Source organism: Petaurus breviceps, unplaced genomic scaffold, assembly GCF_028583685.1.
Source record: "Petaurus breviceps papuanus isolate PSGF00001 unplaced genomic scaffold, PetGlider_PUasm1.0 186, whole genome shotgun sequence".
NCBI lineage: Eukaryota > Metazoa > Chordata > Mammalia > Diprotodontia > Petauridae > Petaurus > Petaurus breviceps.
Genome location: NW_027185798.1, coordinates 39,335,812 through 39,352,851, shown reverse-complemented (window position 1 = coordinate 39,352,851; position 17,040 = coordinate 39,335,812). Strand labels below are relative to the sequence as shown.

The 17,040-nt window shown below is 41.2% G+C and overlaps 1 protein-coding gene across 1 annotated transcript in view; it reads left to right on the top strand.

Annotated features, from left to right (window-relative positions):
* The window catches only part of ATP1A1 (ATPase Na+/K+ transporting subunit alpha 1), a 36,778-nt gene that overhangs the window by 12,680 nt on the left and 7,058 nt on the right, over positions 1 to 17,040 (top strand). Inside the window, exons 2-15 of the mRNA XM_069090258.1 lie at positions 168 to 272; positions 990 to 1,049; positions 2,772 to 2,975; positions 4,028 to 4,141; positions 4,564 to 4,702; positions 5,528 to 5,641; positions 6,544 to 6,812; positions 7,188 to 7,386; positions 8,316 to 8,425; positions 10,915 to 11,049; positions 11,781 to 11,973; positions 13,408 to 13,610; positions 14,559 to 14,695; positions 16,640 to 16,790. Coding sequence (XP_068946359.1) covers positions 168 to 272; positions 990 to 1,049; positions 2,772 to 2,975; positions 4,028 to 4,141; positions 4,564 to 4,702; positions 5,528 to 5,641; positions 6,544 to 6,812; positions 7,188 to 7,386; positions 8,316 to 8,425; positions 10,915 to 11,049; positions 11,781 to 11,973; positions 13,408 to 13,610; positions 14,559 to 14,695; positions 16,640 to 16,790 — 2,133 coding nt within the window. The remainder of the gene's footprint in view (positions 1 to 167; positions 273 to 989; positions 1,050 to 2,771; positions 2,976 to 4,027; positions 4,142 to 4,563; positions 4,703 to 5,527; positions 5,642 to 6,543; positions 6,813 to 7,187; positions 7,387 to 8,315; positions 8,426 to 10,914; positions 11,050 to 11,780; positions 11,974 to 13,407; positions 13,611 to 14,558; positions 14,696 to 16,639; positions 16,791 to 17,040) is intronic.

Below are 17,040 nucleotides of genomic sequence, written 5' to 3'. Positions count from 1 at the left end.
ATTTAGGCCTCTTGACCATTTATTTCCAGCTTTTTTATACCACACCATGCTAGCCTGTTGGAAAAATCTGCAGAACTTGTTCACTTTGAAATCCTGTTGAGGTGCCCTTTGGCACTGGCCAGAGGACCAATTTTAAAGAATTTTCTCCCTCCCTTACCCCAAAATAGGTTGGACGTGATAAATATGAGCCTGCAGCAGTGTCAGAGCATGGAGATAAAAAAAAGGCCAAGAAGGAGAAGGACATGGATGAACTTAAGAAGGAGGTCTCAATGGTAAGGTCTTTGTTTGGGAAGTCACAATACCAACAATGTACACTGTTACTTTGAAAATCCCTCTTTAAAATTGGCTTTCAGTTCTTCTAATTTGGTTTATATATGGCATTCATAGTGAATGGAGGAGTATGGATTAGCACTTGTCAGGGCGTGTTGTAGAAGGGATTCTTATTCATGGATGGCTTGAACAAGATGCCTTCTGGGATCTACCAACTTGGTAGTTTCTGTGCTTCTCATAGAATGGCAGGATTTTAGAATTTGGAAAGGGACCCTCAGAACATTCAGTTTAGAGGGTTGCATTCCAGACTTTTAAAATTGTGGCCAAAGTGGTATTGTTATTAGTAGAGAATGACAACTTTGGTCAATGAACTTGAGCTTGGAACCTGTCTTGGGTACCTAAATGAACAATTAAGAGACCTGGCCCTTCCAGGGTGCTCCTTCCTGTTTATAGGTTGGAAAATTCTCAACTGTATAGGGGAAATCTTCTGAGGCATGTCTCTGGATGATCCAAGTTTCAGTTGAGAAACAAAAGATGTGACCTAATTTTAGTTGGCAAGTTGTGTAGATCAACTTTGACATCATAAACTTTTTTTTTTCTTGAAATTGATGAAGCCTTGGTCTTTGAATGGATAAGAAAAGTTGATTAGTTGAGCTAATCAGTACTTTGAGTAAATTTTTGCCCCTTATTTATCCCAGGATTTACTTTTTTTTTTCCAGGAAGACCATAAACTTAGCCTTGATGAGCTTCATCAGAAATATGGAACAGACCTGACCCGGGTAAGTACAGCCTTTTAAGAGGCAGAGCTCTGTGGGCTATATTCTCCCTTTATCATGTGTTCTTTTTTCACAATATTTGAGCATTTTAAATAAATCAGTTTTGCATTTGGTTTCTTTTGTTTACTAAGTAAAAAAATTTTCTTTAAGATTCATATTAACCCAGAAGTACAAAAATAAGCCCAAAGCCCAAAATGATTCCTGTGACTGTACAAACTTTAAAAGGTAAACATGGCTTATTGCATGGCCTTCCAGTTTTACCAAATCTTGAAATAAGGAAAAGATCAGAAATGTGCCTACCCTCTCAATTACTGAATCAGATCAATTTGACTTGATTTGTGCTAAGTGCTAGGGGTGGGTGCAGAGACAAGTCAATCCTTTCCCTTGAGGAGGCTTGAATTCTAAGAATGTAGGAGTACCTGAAAGGGAGATGATAAATAAGGCTATAATGGTAGGTAGAAGTCTTAAATTAGTGAATTTTTAAGTTGTATTTAGAAACTTTAGGGAATGACTAAGTCAGATAAGTTTTTGCTTCTCCCGTTCCCATATTTTGGTCTATTCATTCATTTGTTTATTTTTGGAGAGGGGAAGATAAGGCAATTGGAGTTAAATAACTTGCCCAAGGTCACATGGCTACTTTTTGTGTATGTGTGTGTTAAGTGTCTGAGGCCGAATTTGAACTCAGGTCCTCCTGACTTCTGGGCTGGTGCTCTATTCACTGCACATCCTAGCTGCCCCCCATTTTTGTCTATTATAAGAAACTCAGTAGTGCATCCAGAAAGAAAACAGTAGGCATAAGTGACTTTTAAAAAGTCAATTGTCAGTTTTATGAATCCAGATATTTATTTATAACAATAGTTTAATAAATATATAATTATTAAATATATATTAACTTAGTAAAACAAAGATGTTTCCTGATTTCTAATTTAAAGAAAGGTTATGTAACTTAGGTATTATCCTCATTCCATAGGAAATCTCTTATAACCATGTAAAATATGTAAAACTAACAAGATAGTGTTCTCATGTCCCACAGTATTTCACATCTGTTGGCAACTTCCTACTAAATGTTTTTAGTTAACAAAAATCTATTTTTTTCTCCCTATCTGATCAAAAAAGCTGATTTTTGGAATTATACAAATATCTGAAGTCATATAAGTAAAATGTCTCATTCTGCACCCTAAAATCATCACCTTGCAGGTGGTGGACAGTAGGTTTCATCCTTAGTTCTCTGGGGTTTCCTTTTGCTAGCAGTTTCTGGGGCAGGATGATATTCTTCTCAAGGGCCTTTTGCAAACAGGCAACTCTGTAAGAGCGAAATATTCCTCACCTGGAACCTGAAGGACATTGAATAATTTGAAATCAGACCAGGACAAATGGGAGAGGGCTCTTTTCTGTGTTCTGGAGGCCTGTCACTATTAACATTGGGTGGTGTTTCAGTGACACCTCAAACAAGGATGAGCCCTGCCTGATAGTCTTAGGTTATCAGCATGTAAAAGGCCTGGTGCTAAGGTTATTTGAAGAACTCATGACTTATTTCCCCTAGCATTTTGCCCAGGGTTCATCACCTTGTAGGTGCTAGAGCCAGAAGGAATTTCAGAGGCTTCTCTGGCCAACCCTCTCATTTTACAATTGAGGAAATAGCCCTAGGGAGGTTACATAGTACATGTCAGAGGCAGGATGTGAACCTGATTGCTTAAAACATGCCCTCTCCATTCTTCTTGTCAGGGTCTAACAACCGCTCGTGCTGCAGAAATTCTGGCCCGAGATGGCCCAAATGCCCTCACACCTCCTCCCACCACTCCTGAATGGATCAAATTCTGTCGGCAGCTCTTTGGGGGTTTCTCAATGTTGCTGTGGATTGGCGCTATCCTTTGCTTCTTGGCCTATGGGATCTTAGCTGCTACTGAAGACGAGCCTCAGAATGATAACGTGAGTTGCCCTTCTTTTCCTGGTTGGGTCACCCGGGTACATGTAAGGCACAAGTGTCTGTTTCTTTATTCCCTGCCTTCCCTTTCCCTTCTCATTTTCAAGCACTGTTAGTGATATCTCTGTGAAAAGCTAGTGTCAGTAACTTGTCTGTCTTTCTTTTTACAGGGCTGTCTTTCTCTCTCATTCTCTCTCTGCCAGACCCCTCAGCTTTTCCTTCTCGCCTTCTACCTCTAATCACTGTCTTCATATACTCCCTTCCGTCCCCATCCTGCAAAGCACGGACAAAGTTCCACTTCACCCTGTACTTTGCCATTGTGAACCAGCCATTCTGCTTACTATGACTTTGGAACCTGGCATCCTTGCCCATTCAAGGCAGCCCCTGCTCCCCAACGGTGTTGATGCTTTTCCACTGATCAGGTCGAAGAGCTATGCTCAATCCAGCGTCTATTAATAGTAGCCCACATCTCACTTAGCCTCAGCTGTTTTGGAGTCAGTCAGTCATTCTTCCCGAACCCTGTATACTGTTGGGAAGCAGACCCTCATTTTAAGAAAGCAGAGGAAAGAAACTGAGCAGTGGAGGGGCTTATAGGAATAGAGAGAATTCAGATCATCTAGTCCAGTTCCCCAGATTTTACAAATGATGAAATTGAGACTCAGAGAAATTATGTCTTTTACCAAAAGTCACACAGGTATCACAGAAGTGGGATTTAAATCTAGCTCTCCATCCACTGCAACCACCCACTTGTAACTTCCCAAAACATCATAGCAAGATGGTGATGCAGTCTCTAGGCATGTAGTTCTCATTCTGACTAATTTGGTCATCTAAGGACCATGTGGCTATAGAGGGTCAATCAAAGCTTTCAGCTAATTAATGAAGCAGACCACCAGGTCCATATTCTCAAAACTGAAATTCGAGACTCCCCTAGTTCCTGTTTTTGTCCACTAACTCTCAGTTTCATCTTTCACCTTGTAACTGTCAGTAAGTTGAACAGAAGGCTGCCACGTACTTGGTCACTGAGCATCCTTCACTCACTTGGTTCCTTCCTTTCCAGCTCTATCTTGGTGTGGTCCTGTCTGCCGTGGTCATTATCACTGGCTGCTTCTCCTACTACCAAGAAGCAAAGAGTTCAAAGATCATGGAGTCCTTCAAAAACATGGTTCCACAGGTAACCAACTCTCTTAATGGTCCATTTCCCAGTTCTCACCTGGGGCTGTGACTAGCCTCAGGGATGTTCACTAGCTTGGCGTTCTGGTTCTCCAAGTATTGAGGCATAACTGATTGCAAGATAGGGATATAGTCAGTCAAACCAGGTCTGTTTTTCTTTAACACTGGAAAGTGATACGCTAGTCTGCTTACTGCGCTCCCCACCAGTAGGGTAGCTGAGGAAAGCACTTTCTATTAGAGATGTAGTATTTATTTGACTCTGAGGGAGAGGGGAAAATAAACACTGGTTGAACGTATTTTAGAGAACTAACCAGTTACATATTTGATAGCGTAAGATCCAGCCCTTATAATTTGCTGATTATAATGTTTTTAAGCCAGTGAGTTTTTCCCATTTTTGAAGATGCAAACTCTTTCCTCCCAAAGCAAGCCCTTGTGATTCGAAACGGTGAAAAAATGAGCATAAATGCTGAAGAGGTTGTAGTTGGGGATCTAGTGGAGGTGAAAGGAGGTGACCGAATCCCAGCTGATCTCCGGATCATTTCTGCAAATGGATGTAAAGTAGGTTGTTTTTGTGTTCTTCTCGCCTTATCCCATGTCCCTTCCCATCGCTTCCATATTTCTGTTAATCAGGCTGATAAAAGGACTAGGGAGCTCCTTTGCCCCTTCTGTGACCAGGGACCAGGTCTCCCCCCTAACCCCCCAGCAATTACCTAACTGCTGTTACAGGGACACTGTCTCCCATCCTAACCCCCCAGCAATTACCTAACTGCTGTTACAGGTACACTGTCTCCCATCCTAACCCCCCAGCAATTACCTAACTGCTGTTTCAGGGACACTGTCTCCCATCCTAACCCCCCAGCAATTACCTAACTGCTGTTACAGGGACACTGTCTCCCATCCTAACCCCCCCAGCAATTACCTAACTGCTGTTACAGGGACACTGTCTCCCATCCTAACCCCCCAGCAATTACCTAACTACTGTTACAGAAAGCTTAAGGAGTTACTTGGAAAACTTCCTGCTTTCCTGTTCTGACATATAGGCTATCTTGACATAGGATTTCGGGAGAGGGAAGAATGAACCTCTAAAGAGACCAAATTTTGGCAAAATCTGTGTGGTCACTTTGAGTCTCATTGCCTGTTTGAAAATTTTATTTCCATAAAGCCCATGAATTTGCTTAGCCTAGTTTAGGCAGATGCTTTTGGCAAGATGTCTCTAAGATTTTCATTCCCTGATCACTTTCACATACAAAATTTAGGTTTGGTATCTCATTGAATTTCCCACCAATTTAAAAGTGATCATTGCTAATAGACTACAGTAATCTAAGAGGTATATATTTCTTACCGCTTCATCAAAAAATGATTTCTACTCTTTCGTTCATATAGGTAGATAATTCTTCTCTCACTGGGGAATCTGAACCACAAACCAGGTCTCCTGATTTCACTAATGAAAACCCACTGGAAACGAGGAATATTGCCTTTTTCTCTACCAACTGCGTGGAAGGTAGAGCATTTTGACAGTTTTATAAACATAGTACATATTCAAGCACAGCGTGAGGTTTGTCTTGACACAATTGTCTGAGAAACTCTGGTTTATGATTACAAGGCACTGTTTCTGTCTACATCTATATTAAAGTAACTGCAATCCATTAAATGCACGTTAGGGAGTTATGTCGACTGGCTAGTTTTCAATTCATTCCTCTAACCTCTTCCAGTTGGATTCTGGTTTTGATCACCAGATCAGCAGTTGTCAAAGAGAACCTCAGACCCTTTCAGGCAGTTGTGAAGTCACAAAGGGTTTTCATGATAATAAACAATGAGAAAAAGACTTTTTTTTACCTTTTTCATGGATTCTCTCAGAAGTGTACAGTGTAGTAATCCAGAGGCCATATGAGCATGAAGATCTGAGTTAATAGCTTGCCTGAGTAGGCAAAACCCACATAAACAAAGCTGTTTGGGCTCCTCTTAATTTTTAAGAACACAAAGGGTCCTAAGATCAAAAAAAATTTGAGAGCTAATCATCTAAATCTCATCTAGGATAGACCCATAACAAACCTAATGGAAATTTTGCATTTCTTTCAATTGATGAATACAGATTTGAAAAGAAGGCCCACAGGCTTCACCAGACTGCCAGAGGGGGTCCGTGATGTACAAATTAAGAGCCCCTGAACCAGATGTTAACTTTGCTTCCTTTTGGGGGAAGGAAGCTCCTTTATAGACTCGACCACTCCTTTCACTAAAGGTCATAGACACAGCCCTTTGAATTCTCTGTTAGCACAGATGAAGAATATATGAATCCATGGGTTGTGTTTACCTTTCAGTATGCTGAAACTGAGTATACCTTTATTGGTCAGAAGGTTTGTGTTCTCTGGTATGTACAAACTGGTATAATGTTTCTTTTCCAAGGCACTGCCCGAGGCATCGTTGTATACACTGGGGATCGGACTGTAATGGGACGGATTGCTACACTTGCATCTGGGCTAGAAGGTGGCCAGACTCCCATTGCAGCAGAAATTGAGCATTTCATCCATATTATCACTGGTGTGGCCGTATTCCTGGGAGTTACCTTCTTTATCCTTTCTCTGATTCTTGAATACTCTTGGCTGGAAGCAGTCATTTTCCTCATTGGTATCATTGTTGCCAATGTGCCAGAGGGCTTGCTGGCCACAGTCACGGTAAGAGGGATTGAGAGGGCCATGGACCTTTGGGCTAATAGTGCAGAAGAAGAAATCATAACTTTAAGACTTTTTGTTAAAGAACACCTTTCTTCTGTGGTATTGAGGGTAGTTAATTAATCCTCAGTATTCCTTTGTAAGATATAAAAGCTTAATGCATGGGAGGAGGGGGTCTGGTTGCTCCTCCCAAAAAATTGGAATTAATGGCTATGTTGCTTATTCAGTAAATTTTTATTGGTTAGTTGATGGTTATTCTTAGAAAAGGGTTAGAACCCAAAAGATATTTCTTTAGATAAGGAAACTGAAGTCTTGAGAAGACAAGCCAGACCTTGGGCAAGTTAATTAAGTCAAAATCAACTTTGAAATGTTTCCTAGGTATGTCTGACTCTGACTGCCAAAAGAATGGCACGTAAGAACTGCCTGGTGAAGAACTTGGAAGCTGTGGAAACATTGGGCTCCACATCCACCATCTGCTCTGATAAAACTGGAACCCTGACTCAGAATCGAATGACCGTAGCTCACATGTGGTTTGACAATCAAATCCACGAAGCTGATACTACAGAAAACCAGAGTGGTGAGAGAAAGGGGTTCCGGCAACAATGCATGCTAGGTCATTCTAGCTAGGTTTAAAAGCCATGCTCAGCTTAGAGGTAGTGATACACACAGGGGGGGGGTGTTTTCTCTCAATTATTTTTAATTTATGGAATGAAACAAGCATTTTCATGACATAGTATAATTAAAAAGATGATTGTACGTGAAACTACAAATCTGTTCTGCACAGTTTGCTATTTTGAATATACAAAATTATCATGTAAATTCCCCTCCCCCCATTAGACACAAATGGGGGAGGGCATCTGTGTGTGTATATGTAAAATTTTTCTATACATCTATCAATTTTTTCTCTTAAGTTGCCCAAAAAAAATATCAGCTTTGATTATTTCTTGTCCTATTCAGATTCTAGTGTGTCAATTGAAAAGTAACTTTCTGTAGAATTGCCTGACTTTTTAGGCTAGTTTCCCAAAACATTCAGAAATTCAGATGATTCTAGGTAGGCATGGAGACTTTTCAAAAGGCGTTAAGTAGGAAAGTCCCCTGTAGTTATTTATGCCTGTTGGTGGTTACACCAGTTCACTTCTGAGAAATCTGTATGGAGAATCCCACTCTACCCCAACTGGTAACTCTCCTTTGTAATAAGAAAAAAATAGGCCAAATGTGAATATAGGCAACATTCCATGTGTCTTCTACTGCAGAGAGGAAGGAGGCACTTGATATTTAGCTTTTTTTTTTTTTTTTGGAGGGCACTTGAGGTTAAGTGACTTGCCCAAGGTCACATGACTAGTAAGTGTTAAGTGTCTGAGATCAGACTCCTGACTCCAGGGCTGGTGCTTTATTCACTGCACCACCTAGCCGCCCTGTTGGTATTTAGAAAAGAATTTTTTTTTTGAAGGCTCATTTAAATGAATTAATTTTTACATATTCAGTATCTCTGTCTCTCCTCCTCAGGTGTCTCTTTTGATAAGACTTCAACTACTTGGCTTGCCCTGTCCAGAATTGCAGGACTGTGCAACCGTGCCGTGTTTCAGGCTAATCAGGAGAACCTACCTATTCTGAAGGTAAGCTTGTGAAATCCCAGCATACATTAAGGTTTCATGCCTACCTGAAGTAACAAATTTGGGGGAGCCCCCTTTTTTTTTTTGAAGGGGGGAAGGCAGGGCAGTTGGGGTTAAGTGACTTGCCCAAGGTCACACAGCTAGTAAGTGTCTAAGGCCGGATTTGAACTTAGGTCCTCCTGACTCCAAGACTGATGCTCTATTCACTGCACCACCTAGCTGCCCTTGGGGAGCCCATTTTGAGGGAATGTGTACAGGCAGCTCAAAAGAAGTACTATCTGGATATTCTTTAATGTCTCAGATCTAGCTAACTCATGTTACATTGCTAAAAGACCCCAAATAGCTTTTTAATTGTAGACCTACATTTCATTGATCAAGTACGGTGAAATCCTTATCTTTTTCCTATGCCTTTTAAAAAAATACTAAGCAAAATCAAATACTGGAGTAATGGAGAGATGGTCTTAGTGTAAAAACTTGACTTAGAGAACTAGTTTTCAAAGAAACCTACCATTAACACTCAAGTATATATAATACATCAAAGCAACAGTGAAAACTAATTTCCCTACTAGTAGGGATAGGAACTTGGACTTGTCATTTCATTGGTTTAGGTGCAGGTCAGCCCTCTCTGTAATTTAGAGAGTAGCCTAGGACACTGAGTCCCTCAAGTCCATCATCTAGCTTAGCTAGCTTAGCTAGGACTTGAAAGTGGGTCTTCCTCACTCTTCTCTGCCATGGCTCTTTTCACCCATTCACATGTGGTATAGTGGAAAGAATATGAGATTTTAGAATTGAAGATTTGGGTTTGTTTTCCAGTCCGACTATTTAACCTTTAGTGTGACTAGTTCCTAAGAAGTTAGTGCAGTTTACTCATCATAAATTTACTTACTCATCAAACCCCCTTCATCATATATAGTTATTTTGCTATTTTTATTTCAGTTCAGTGGATTTTTCATAAATACTTCCCGTGAATTTCTTTATCCAGAAGAAGGGGAAAATCTTAGGTCATAAATTCAGACCCTTAGTCTGAAAAGGAGTTCAGAGAAGGCCCTTACATACTTTTGACTCCACACTAAGGCTGCCTTTTGGGATCTTTAATAGCTGAGGCTTATATTTGGGGTAACCACCTGGGGTTAAGAGGTAGCCTGGATAATGGAATGAGGTCAGTTAGTAGGGGACAGCTAGGTAATGCTGTGGATAGAGCTCCAGGCCTGATTTCAAATCTGACCTCAGACATTTAGTAACTGTGTGAGCCTGGACAAGTCATTTAAAATCTGTTTAACTCGGTTTCCTTATCCGTAAAATGCAGATAATAATAGCACCCACCACCCAGAGTTGCTGATTATCAAATGAGATAATAATTGTGAGGCACTTAGTACAGTGTATAATATTAAGAGTTACCCAACATTAGCTAGTAGTAGCATTTTTAGTTGGGGCCTTTGAGTTTTAATGACACCCCTTATCACAAAGGGGGAATTTTTTCCTTGGCATTAAGTTAATGTTGAAGCTGTTGATCTTGGGATAAACCTTGACATTCTCCTTTTTCTAGGAAGTGGAAATTTCCTAGACTCTTGACCTTAGAGATCCATCAGGACATCCCTTGTTTTGGAAAGAATTTTCTGTCCTAGAGCACTGAGAGGCTAATAATAGTTTTCTGGCTGATATACTACCCAGATCACACGTGCTGGTGTTTGTACATCAGAGGAGTTTGTTAATAGTGAGAACAGCACAAATTGACTGTTTTTAGTAACTAGAGGTTTCTTTGATTAGATGATCCCATTGTTTCAGATTTCTGACTCTTCTCAGACTCTGCCAGTCAACTTAGAAAAGTTTCAGCATGCCCATATAAGCATGACCTAATAATGTCTTTGGTAATAATCTGGTATCTTAAGACTTGAATTAAAATGTTGGCATGGCCATGGGGCCTTTTGGTTATGTTTTGTTTTGTCCTACTGGCTTGGAGCCTTTAAAGCCTGGACAGATTTGCATGATTAAGATAATGCTTCAATTACAAGGTCCTTCAGTCTGCCCTTGCTCCTGCTTGCTTACCTGACATTCAGAGGGCTTACAACAAAGGCCATGTGAATTGAATTACAGTATAGGTCAACACTTCCCAGGGTGGGACACCTGCATCTGTAACTAGAAATAGGGTGGGTCAAAAATGAAGTAAGAAGGAATCTTGTTCCCTAAAGGGAGCCTTATACCCTTCTAGCTGTCCTACAGCTTTTGAACGGAGAATAGTTCAGATCAGGCCGCACATGTGAGAGTCACAGAAGACTACCAATATAGATATGGTTTCCTCATTTTCTGCCCACCTATACTCTCTATCCCTGTCTTTTTTTAATATAACCATTTCTTTCTACTATTCCATTTCCCCCGGTACACATAAAATCAGTAAAGTCTCTGTGAAGTTATATATCTCATTTCTCAAAGCTATCTTGCTCAATGCTAGAAATCTTTTCATGTCATTAACAGATGATGTCTTTTGTTTGCAGCGGGCAGTTGCTGGAGATGCTTCTGAATCAGCCCTCTTAAAATGCATTGAAGTGTGTTGTGGGTCTGTGAAAGAAATGAGAGAGAGATATGCCAAAATTGTAGAGATACCCTTCAACTCCACCAACAAGTACCAGGTTAAATAAGATTGCTTTGTGTGGGGTGGTGCTGGGCATGAGTGGGGGAAAGGAAGATGGTGGGGGAGGAAGCATTTTTCATTTCTACTTTGTAGGAGTAAAATGCCCTTTAAGAAAACAAGTCACAATTATGTCACTGCATTCTCAAGCATTCAGGTTCGCCCTGGACCAAAAGTTGGATGCTTCTTGAGCTACATGACTTTGAACTTTAATAGAGGAAACTATTGTTCAAAGTTAACTTTTCAGATGTTGATTGAGATTTGTTATGACTCCATTTTGCTTCAGCAATTTTATAAGGTCCTAAGTCTGTAAGTTTGTAATGCTTCCTAAGATGCATTGGTTGGGGTTTCACCCTGCTTATTGGAGTCCTCATTTTAAAATTCACTTAACTCAGCCTCTGGTCTCCAAGTTAGAATATCTGTAGTATTGTGGTACTATTCCACTTACACTACCCTAGCATCTTTGATTATTTTGTTTGTAGTGCTTCCCCTTCCCCTAAGAGATGCCGTATCTAACTCGGGGGATAGGATTTGATTTCTTTGCTATAGAGCACTCCCAGATTAACCTTCTTATACCAAGCATATTCGGCAATCGTTTTTGAGCTTAGTGTACTCAGACCTACCTAGGGTCACATAATCAGTGTATGTCAGACCTACAAAAACTGGGACTTGAACCCAGCCCCTTTCCTCACTGCATCTAATTTAACTTGGACATTGCAAAATCTCTTTCAGCTTTCTATCCATAAGAACCCAAACACATCTGAACCCCGACATCTGTTGGTGATGAAGGGTGCGCCTGAGAGAATCCTGGACCGCTGCAGCTCCATTCTGATCCATGGGAAAGAACAGCAGCTGGATGAGGAACTGAAAGATGCCTTTCAGAATGCCTACCTGGAGCTGGGAGGCCTTGGAGAAAGAGTGTTAGGTAAAGAGATGGGGACGAGGGTCCTGTCTTCCAGGTGAGGGGAAGGAGAAGGACTCCAGCGCTGTGGTGTATACCTGGGCAATTTCAGTTATGGCACTGTGGGAAAGTCCTAACATGGCTTTATCTCAGAGGTTCAGCTCTGATCATTATTCATACATGTTGCAATGGCCTCTGGCCCAGTAAATGGGCGTTCCTTATCATTAAGAGCAACAATTCCAAATCTCTGTGGCAAGGGTAATCTTCCTTTTTATCTAAAATAAATAAAGCTCACAGTTTAAACCCGTTCAAAAAATTCCTTCCTGATGGATGTAGACAACCAGCTGGTCCCTAAGGATCCCTTCCTTGGAATTCTGTAGTTGGTTATTACATATTTTTGGATTGTCCACAATGAAGAGTTCATCCTGAATGATATCTTCTAACAGAATGTTGCCTCCCTGCCTGTCCGTGACTGAGTGATCAGAATACAAATATTAAAATGCTAGCCTGAACAAAGCATAAATGGGTCAGTTCTCTGAGGTGGGTAAGCAAGGTGGACAGAGGGCAGCCTTGTCCCCATTTCTGCAGCCAAGGATATTGATATACAGACTACAGAAATAGCTTGCAAAAGGCCAAAGTGACTTGGCTTAGGCCTAGAGCCCAAAGCTCAGGATTCCAGATGTCTAACCCACTGAACTTGGAAGTTCTTAACCTGGGGTTCAGATAGATTTCATGGGTTTTGGGAATTTGGATAGGGGAGAAAAACTAACTTTTAGTTTCCTTTTTAATCTTGGGGGCAAAAAGGGGGTAGGAGACAGAGTTCAGTGATTTGTCCAGAATCACATAGGCAGTAAGTTTCTGAGGCCTAGTTTGTCTTTTGTTTTTGTTTGGTTTTGCTTTTTGCTTTTTGGAGGGCAATTGGGGTTAAGTGACTTGCCCAAAGTCACATGGCTAGTGAGTGCCGGATTTGAATTCAGGTCTTCCTGACTCCAAATCCAGTGCTCTATCTGCCATTCCACCTGCTCTCCCTTCCATTTTAAAGGCATTATTCTGAAAAGGGAAGCAGGACATACCCTTTACCAAACTGCCATAACAAGGGATCCATGACAAGAAAGAAGTTAAAGAGACTCTTAACTGTGTTGGGTGATTGCCATCCCTCTGTCTTCTCCAGTCTTTTCACAGCATCCATAAATTAGAACCAGGAAGGGATCTTAGAGCTTATCTACTTTTCATTTTACATGGTAAAAATATCCATCTGAATTTGAGCCCTGGACCCCTGACTCAATTCAACATTGTTTCTGGCCCCTCAGAAAGTGCTGGTGATCCAAGAAAGTTACCCGATTCAAAGGCCTGAGAGAGAGGAAGTCATTCATATCATCAGGTTGTGGACTAAAGATGCCCAAGGTCTCTTGCCATTGGCTGATTCTAAGATTCCTTGGTATTCGTGAGGATCTCCAGCTGTGTTGTTCCCCCCCCCCCCCCCCGGCATTCTTCACTCCTACCTACCTGATGAACAGTTTCCCGAAGGATTCCAGTTTGATACGGATGAAGTGAACTTCCCTGTGGATAACCTCTGCTTTGTTGGGCTCATCTCCATGATTGATCCTCCCCGGGCCGCTGTCCCCGATGCTGTGGGCAAATGCAGAAGTGCTGGCATTAAGGTATTTTTCCGCACCTGCTCTCACAACATCCAACGAGGGGGAAAAAATCAGGTTCTATGTTTTAGGAGTGGTTTAAAGTTACTATGGTTTTTGTTCTGTGTCTCGACTATTTTGCTGTAAATAGAAGCAGGTGTGACAGTGTTTGAGTATTATTTATAGTCTTCGAAGGGTAGAGAATGGAGCAAAAATTAAACTTGGTGAATTTTGAAAATTTTTTTTTGGTTAATGCAGGCAGATAGACACTTTTACATGACTCTGGTCAGTATGTGTCCCGTCATTCTGCATTTTTTCTCCCCCTTTATTCAGTTGAGTCAATGTGGCACATTTTGGTGGTAGACCTTCTCTCCCATCTGCCATTCCAAGTAAACATCCACTACAAATGTCTTTGTATGGTTCACGTGTGAGGAAGTGGGAGTGGGGAGTGTTTCCTCCAGATATACAAACATTGAACTTTCTAATCTCTGTGCTAGTTGAATACATGTAGTAGCATGGAGTCGAGTTTTCATTTCAAATTTTCATTGCTAGTAGAGTTACGTATTTTGTGTGTGATTGTTCTTTGGGGTTCTTATGTTTTGGTTTTGCTTCATACTTATTAATTCAGGAAATTTCTTTTTTAATAATGTGGCTGTGCCCCCTCCACTCCCCTTAAATAACCCTTTTGTTCGGTCCCTGCCTTCCTTCACTAATACCAATTCATTGTGACTTGGAGAGTAATCTGAGTCTCAGTGATTTATTTGCCCATGGTCTCACAACTAGTTATATGTGTGAAGTTGGAATCAACCCTCATCTGTCTGATTCCCAAGGCCAGCCCTCTGTCATCTCTGCCAAGCCTCCCTCTTGAGAACAAAGTACTGCTTTTTCATTGGTCTTTGTGGCCGTCACAAGTAGATATTTTCTTTCATTTGTTCTCTTGGCAACTATAAGAACTGGATTTTTTTCTCTTACCAGGTAATCATGGTCACTGGGGACCATCCAATCACAGCTAAAGCTATTGCAAAAGGTGTAGGCATCATCTCCGAAGGCAATGAGACGGTAGAAGACATTGCTGCCCGTCTCAATATTCCCGTGAGCCAAGTAAATGCCAGGTAAGACCAGAAGCTCTTTTTGCTGGGATGGCTATTTTGTGAAATCAGACTAAGTGATCTCTGGTTTCTCTCTCTTTTCTCTCTGGTTCCAAGCCTTCGTACAGCATAACCAGACAATGTCAGGAATTAGTTCTTTTCTGAGTGAGTATATTAGCAGTTTAGAAAGTCAGATGTGAACAGGCTTGCTAAGAAGTTTAGAGGAAGAAGCTTAGCATTCACTAGTTTGCAACTCAGGATGACAGCTGCATGTTAGTTCATTCTCTTTCCCACCCCCAATATTCCCAAGGGAACAAGCCCTGGGTTTTGGAGTTGTCTCCCGAAAGCAGCTCAGATGTGCTTAAATGTTACCCCAAGTTGAGCTGGCAGGACATCATCATGGGTGTTCTCCAGTTCATCGAAAGTATCTTTGGAATAGACAAGGATAACTAAAAGGCCACCATCTCACCTTCCTAGGTGACATGGGAACCAGCTAAGCCAATTCGTGAGAAATTGAAAGGTTGTTAGAACCTAGACCTAGGCAAACTGCCTCCCTTTCTGTAAGTCCTGCTTGGGGAGTTGGGGTTGGGGAAAGAGACAGGGCAACAATTTTTGAAACAACCTAAGTATTATTTAAAGATACCAAGGAAAACAAGGGAAAATACCAGTCCCCCACAATAAGAAAGTAGAGTATACTAAATCCATATAATTTAACCCCTAAAAAGTTTGCTTTTCCCCTAAAATATTCAGGCAGCCAATATAGCATTAGAGAGCTGACTCAGAGTCAAGAAGCCATGTTGTACTCTGTCTAATCCTGCTCCTGATAACTGGGTGACCTTGGATAAGGCACTTATCTTTTGGCTGCCTAGACAACAGCCCCTGATACTACAAGTTACTTAGAGCAGTTGCTGTTCTGCATTGATAAATAGAAAGAATTACCTCATCAGGGAGTTCCTAGGACAAAAAAATTCCAGTAACCAAAGCAAGTCAACTTCTCCTTGCATTATCCAGACAGAGAATCACTTGTCTCAGCCCCTTTTGGTTCTAAATTAGGCATGTAGACAACAGAATCTGGTCAGAATACTGAGTTATAGGAGTCCAAATCAGTAAAGGCAAACCTAGAATAACATTTTTTTAATGGCTGAAGGAAACTGGAATAAGCCCCTCATTTTGTAGAGAAAAGGGGCTGGGGACAGTTGACTTGCCCAGAGTCAAACAACTAGAAAGCCATCATACCAGGATTATTGAAAAGCAAAATTTCCTGGCTCCCAACCCAGTGTTATTTTCATGGTTATCCCCAGTCTTTTAAAAATAAACTTTCTGAAACATTTAGCCATCGATATTGGTCACCTGCCTCCTAAGTTAGGTCACATAGTTAGGAAACTCCCAAGAGGGTCTGATCAAAACTCCAGAAGGAGAGGAGATAGATGACCTCCCTTGGCTGCTAGCATCTTGTGGTCAGTTTGTCCTTTTCCCCCCAGCCAGTCTAAATCTCTTTCCCCCAGAGCTAAAACATCAGCTGTACTCATTTTCTGCATAATAACTGTGGAAAATGGGATAATGAAATTTGCTTTTACCTATACAGATCTGCCTTTTAGGGGGCGGGAGGGGCTGGGGGTGCTGTGCAGGTGAGCTAATAATTAGTAATACTGTATCTCTACATTGCTTCGGGGTTTGCAAAACACTTTTCCATACATAATTTTGTTGTAGCAATGCATATCTACAACAAACACCAATATATGTGATATGTCATCACATTTGTATGTAACAGTCATGTTGTGTGTGTATATACACAAATATATGTATGTCACATATTTGTGTTTATATACAATAAGTCATGTAGATACTTTATATTTTATGAACATGTGTACATATTTGTTGCATATGTATAGGTATAGCTCCCATTTTACAGATGAGGGAGGTGAGGCAGAGAGCACTTCATGCTGCCATGTTTGTTTGCAATTCTAGAGATGCCAAGGCCTGTGTCGTGCATGGCAGTGACCTGAAGGACATGACTTCTGAACAGCTGGATGACATTCTGAAGCATCACACCGAGATTGTCTTTGCCAGAACCTCCCCTCAGCAGAAGCTCATTATTGTGGAAGGTTGCCAGAGACAGGTCAGAGAGCAGGACCCTTCCTGTGGGTTGCTGGTAGTTCACAATGACACTTGCAGCAGCATGGTACCTGTGGTGGAAGCACTGGCAAGATCATGTCTATGCATAGTAGTAAGAAGGGCTAAACTGTAATGTCTTCTTAGCCTGGGGAGAAAAGAAAGGAAAAACACCCAGGGCCTTGTTTTCCTCATCTGCAAAGCAAGGGAACCGGATGACCTAAGATCCCCTCCAGTGCCAATGAGCCTGGGATGCC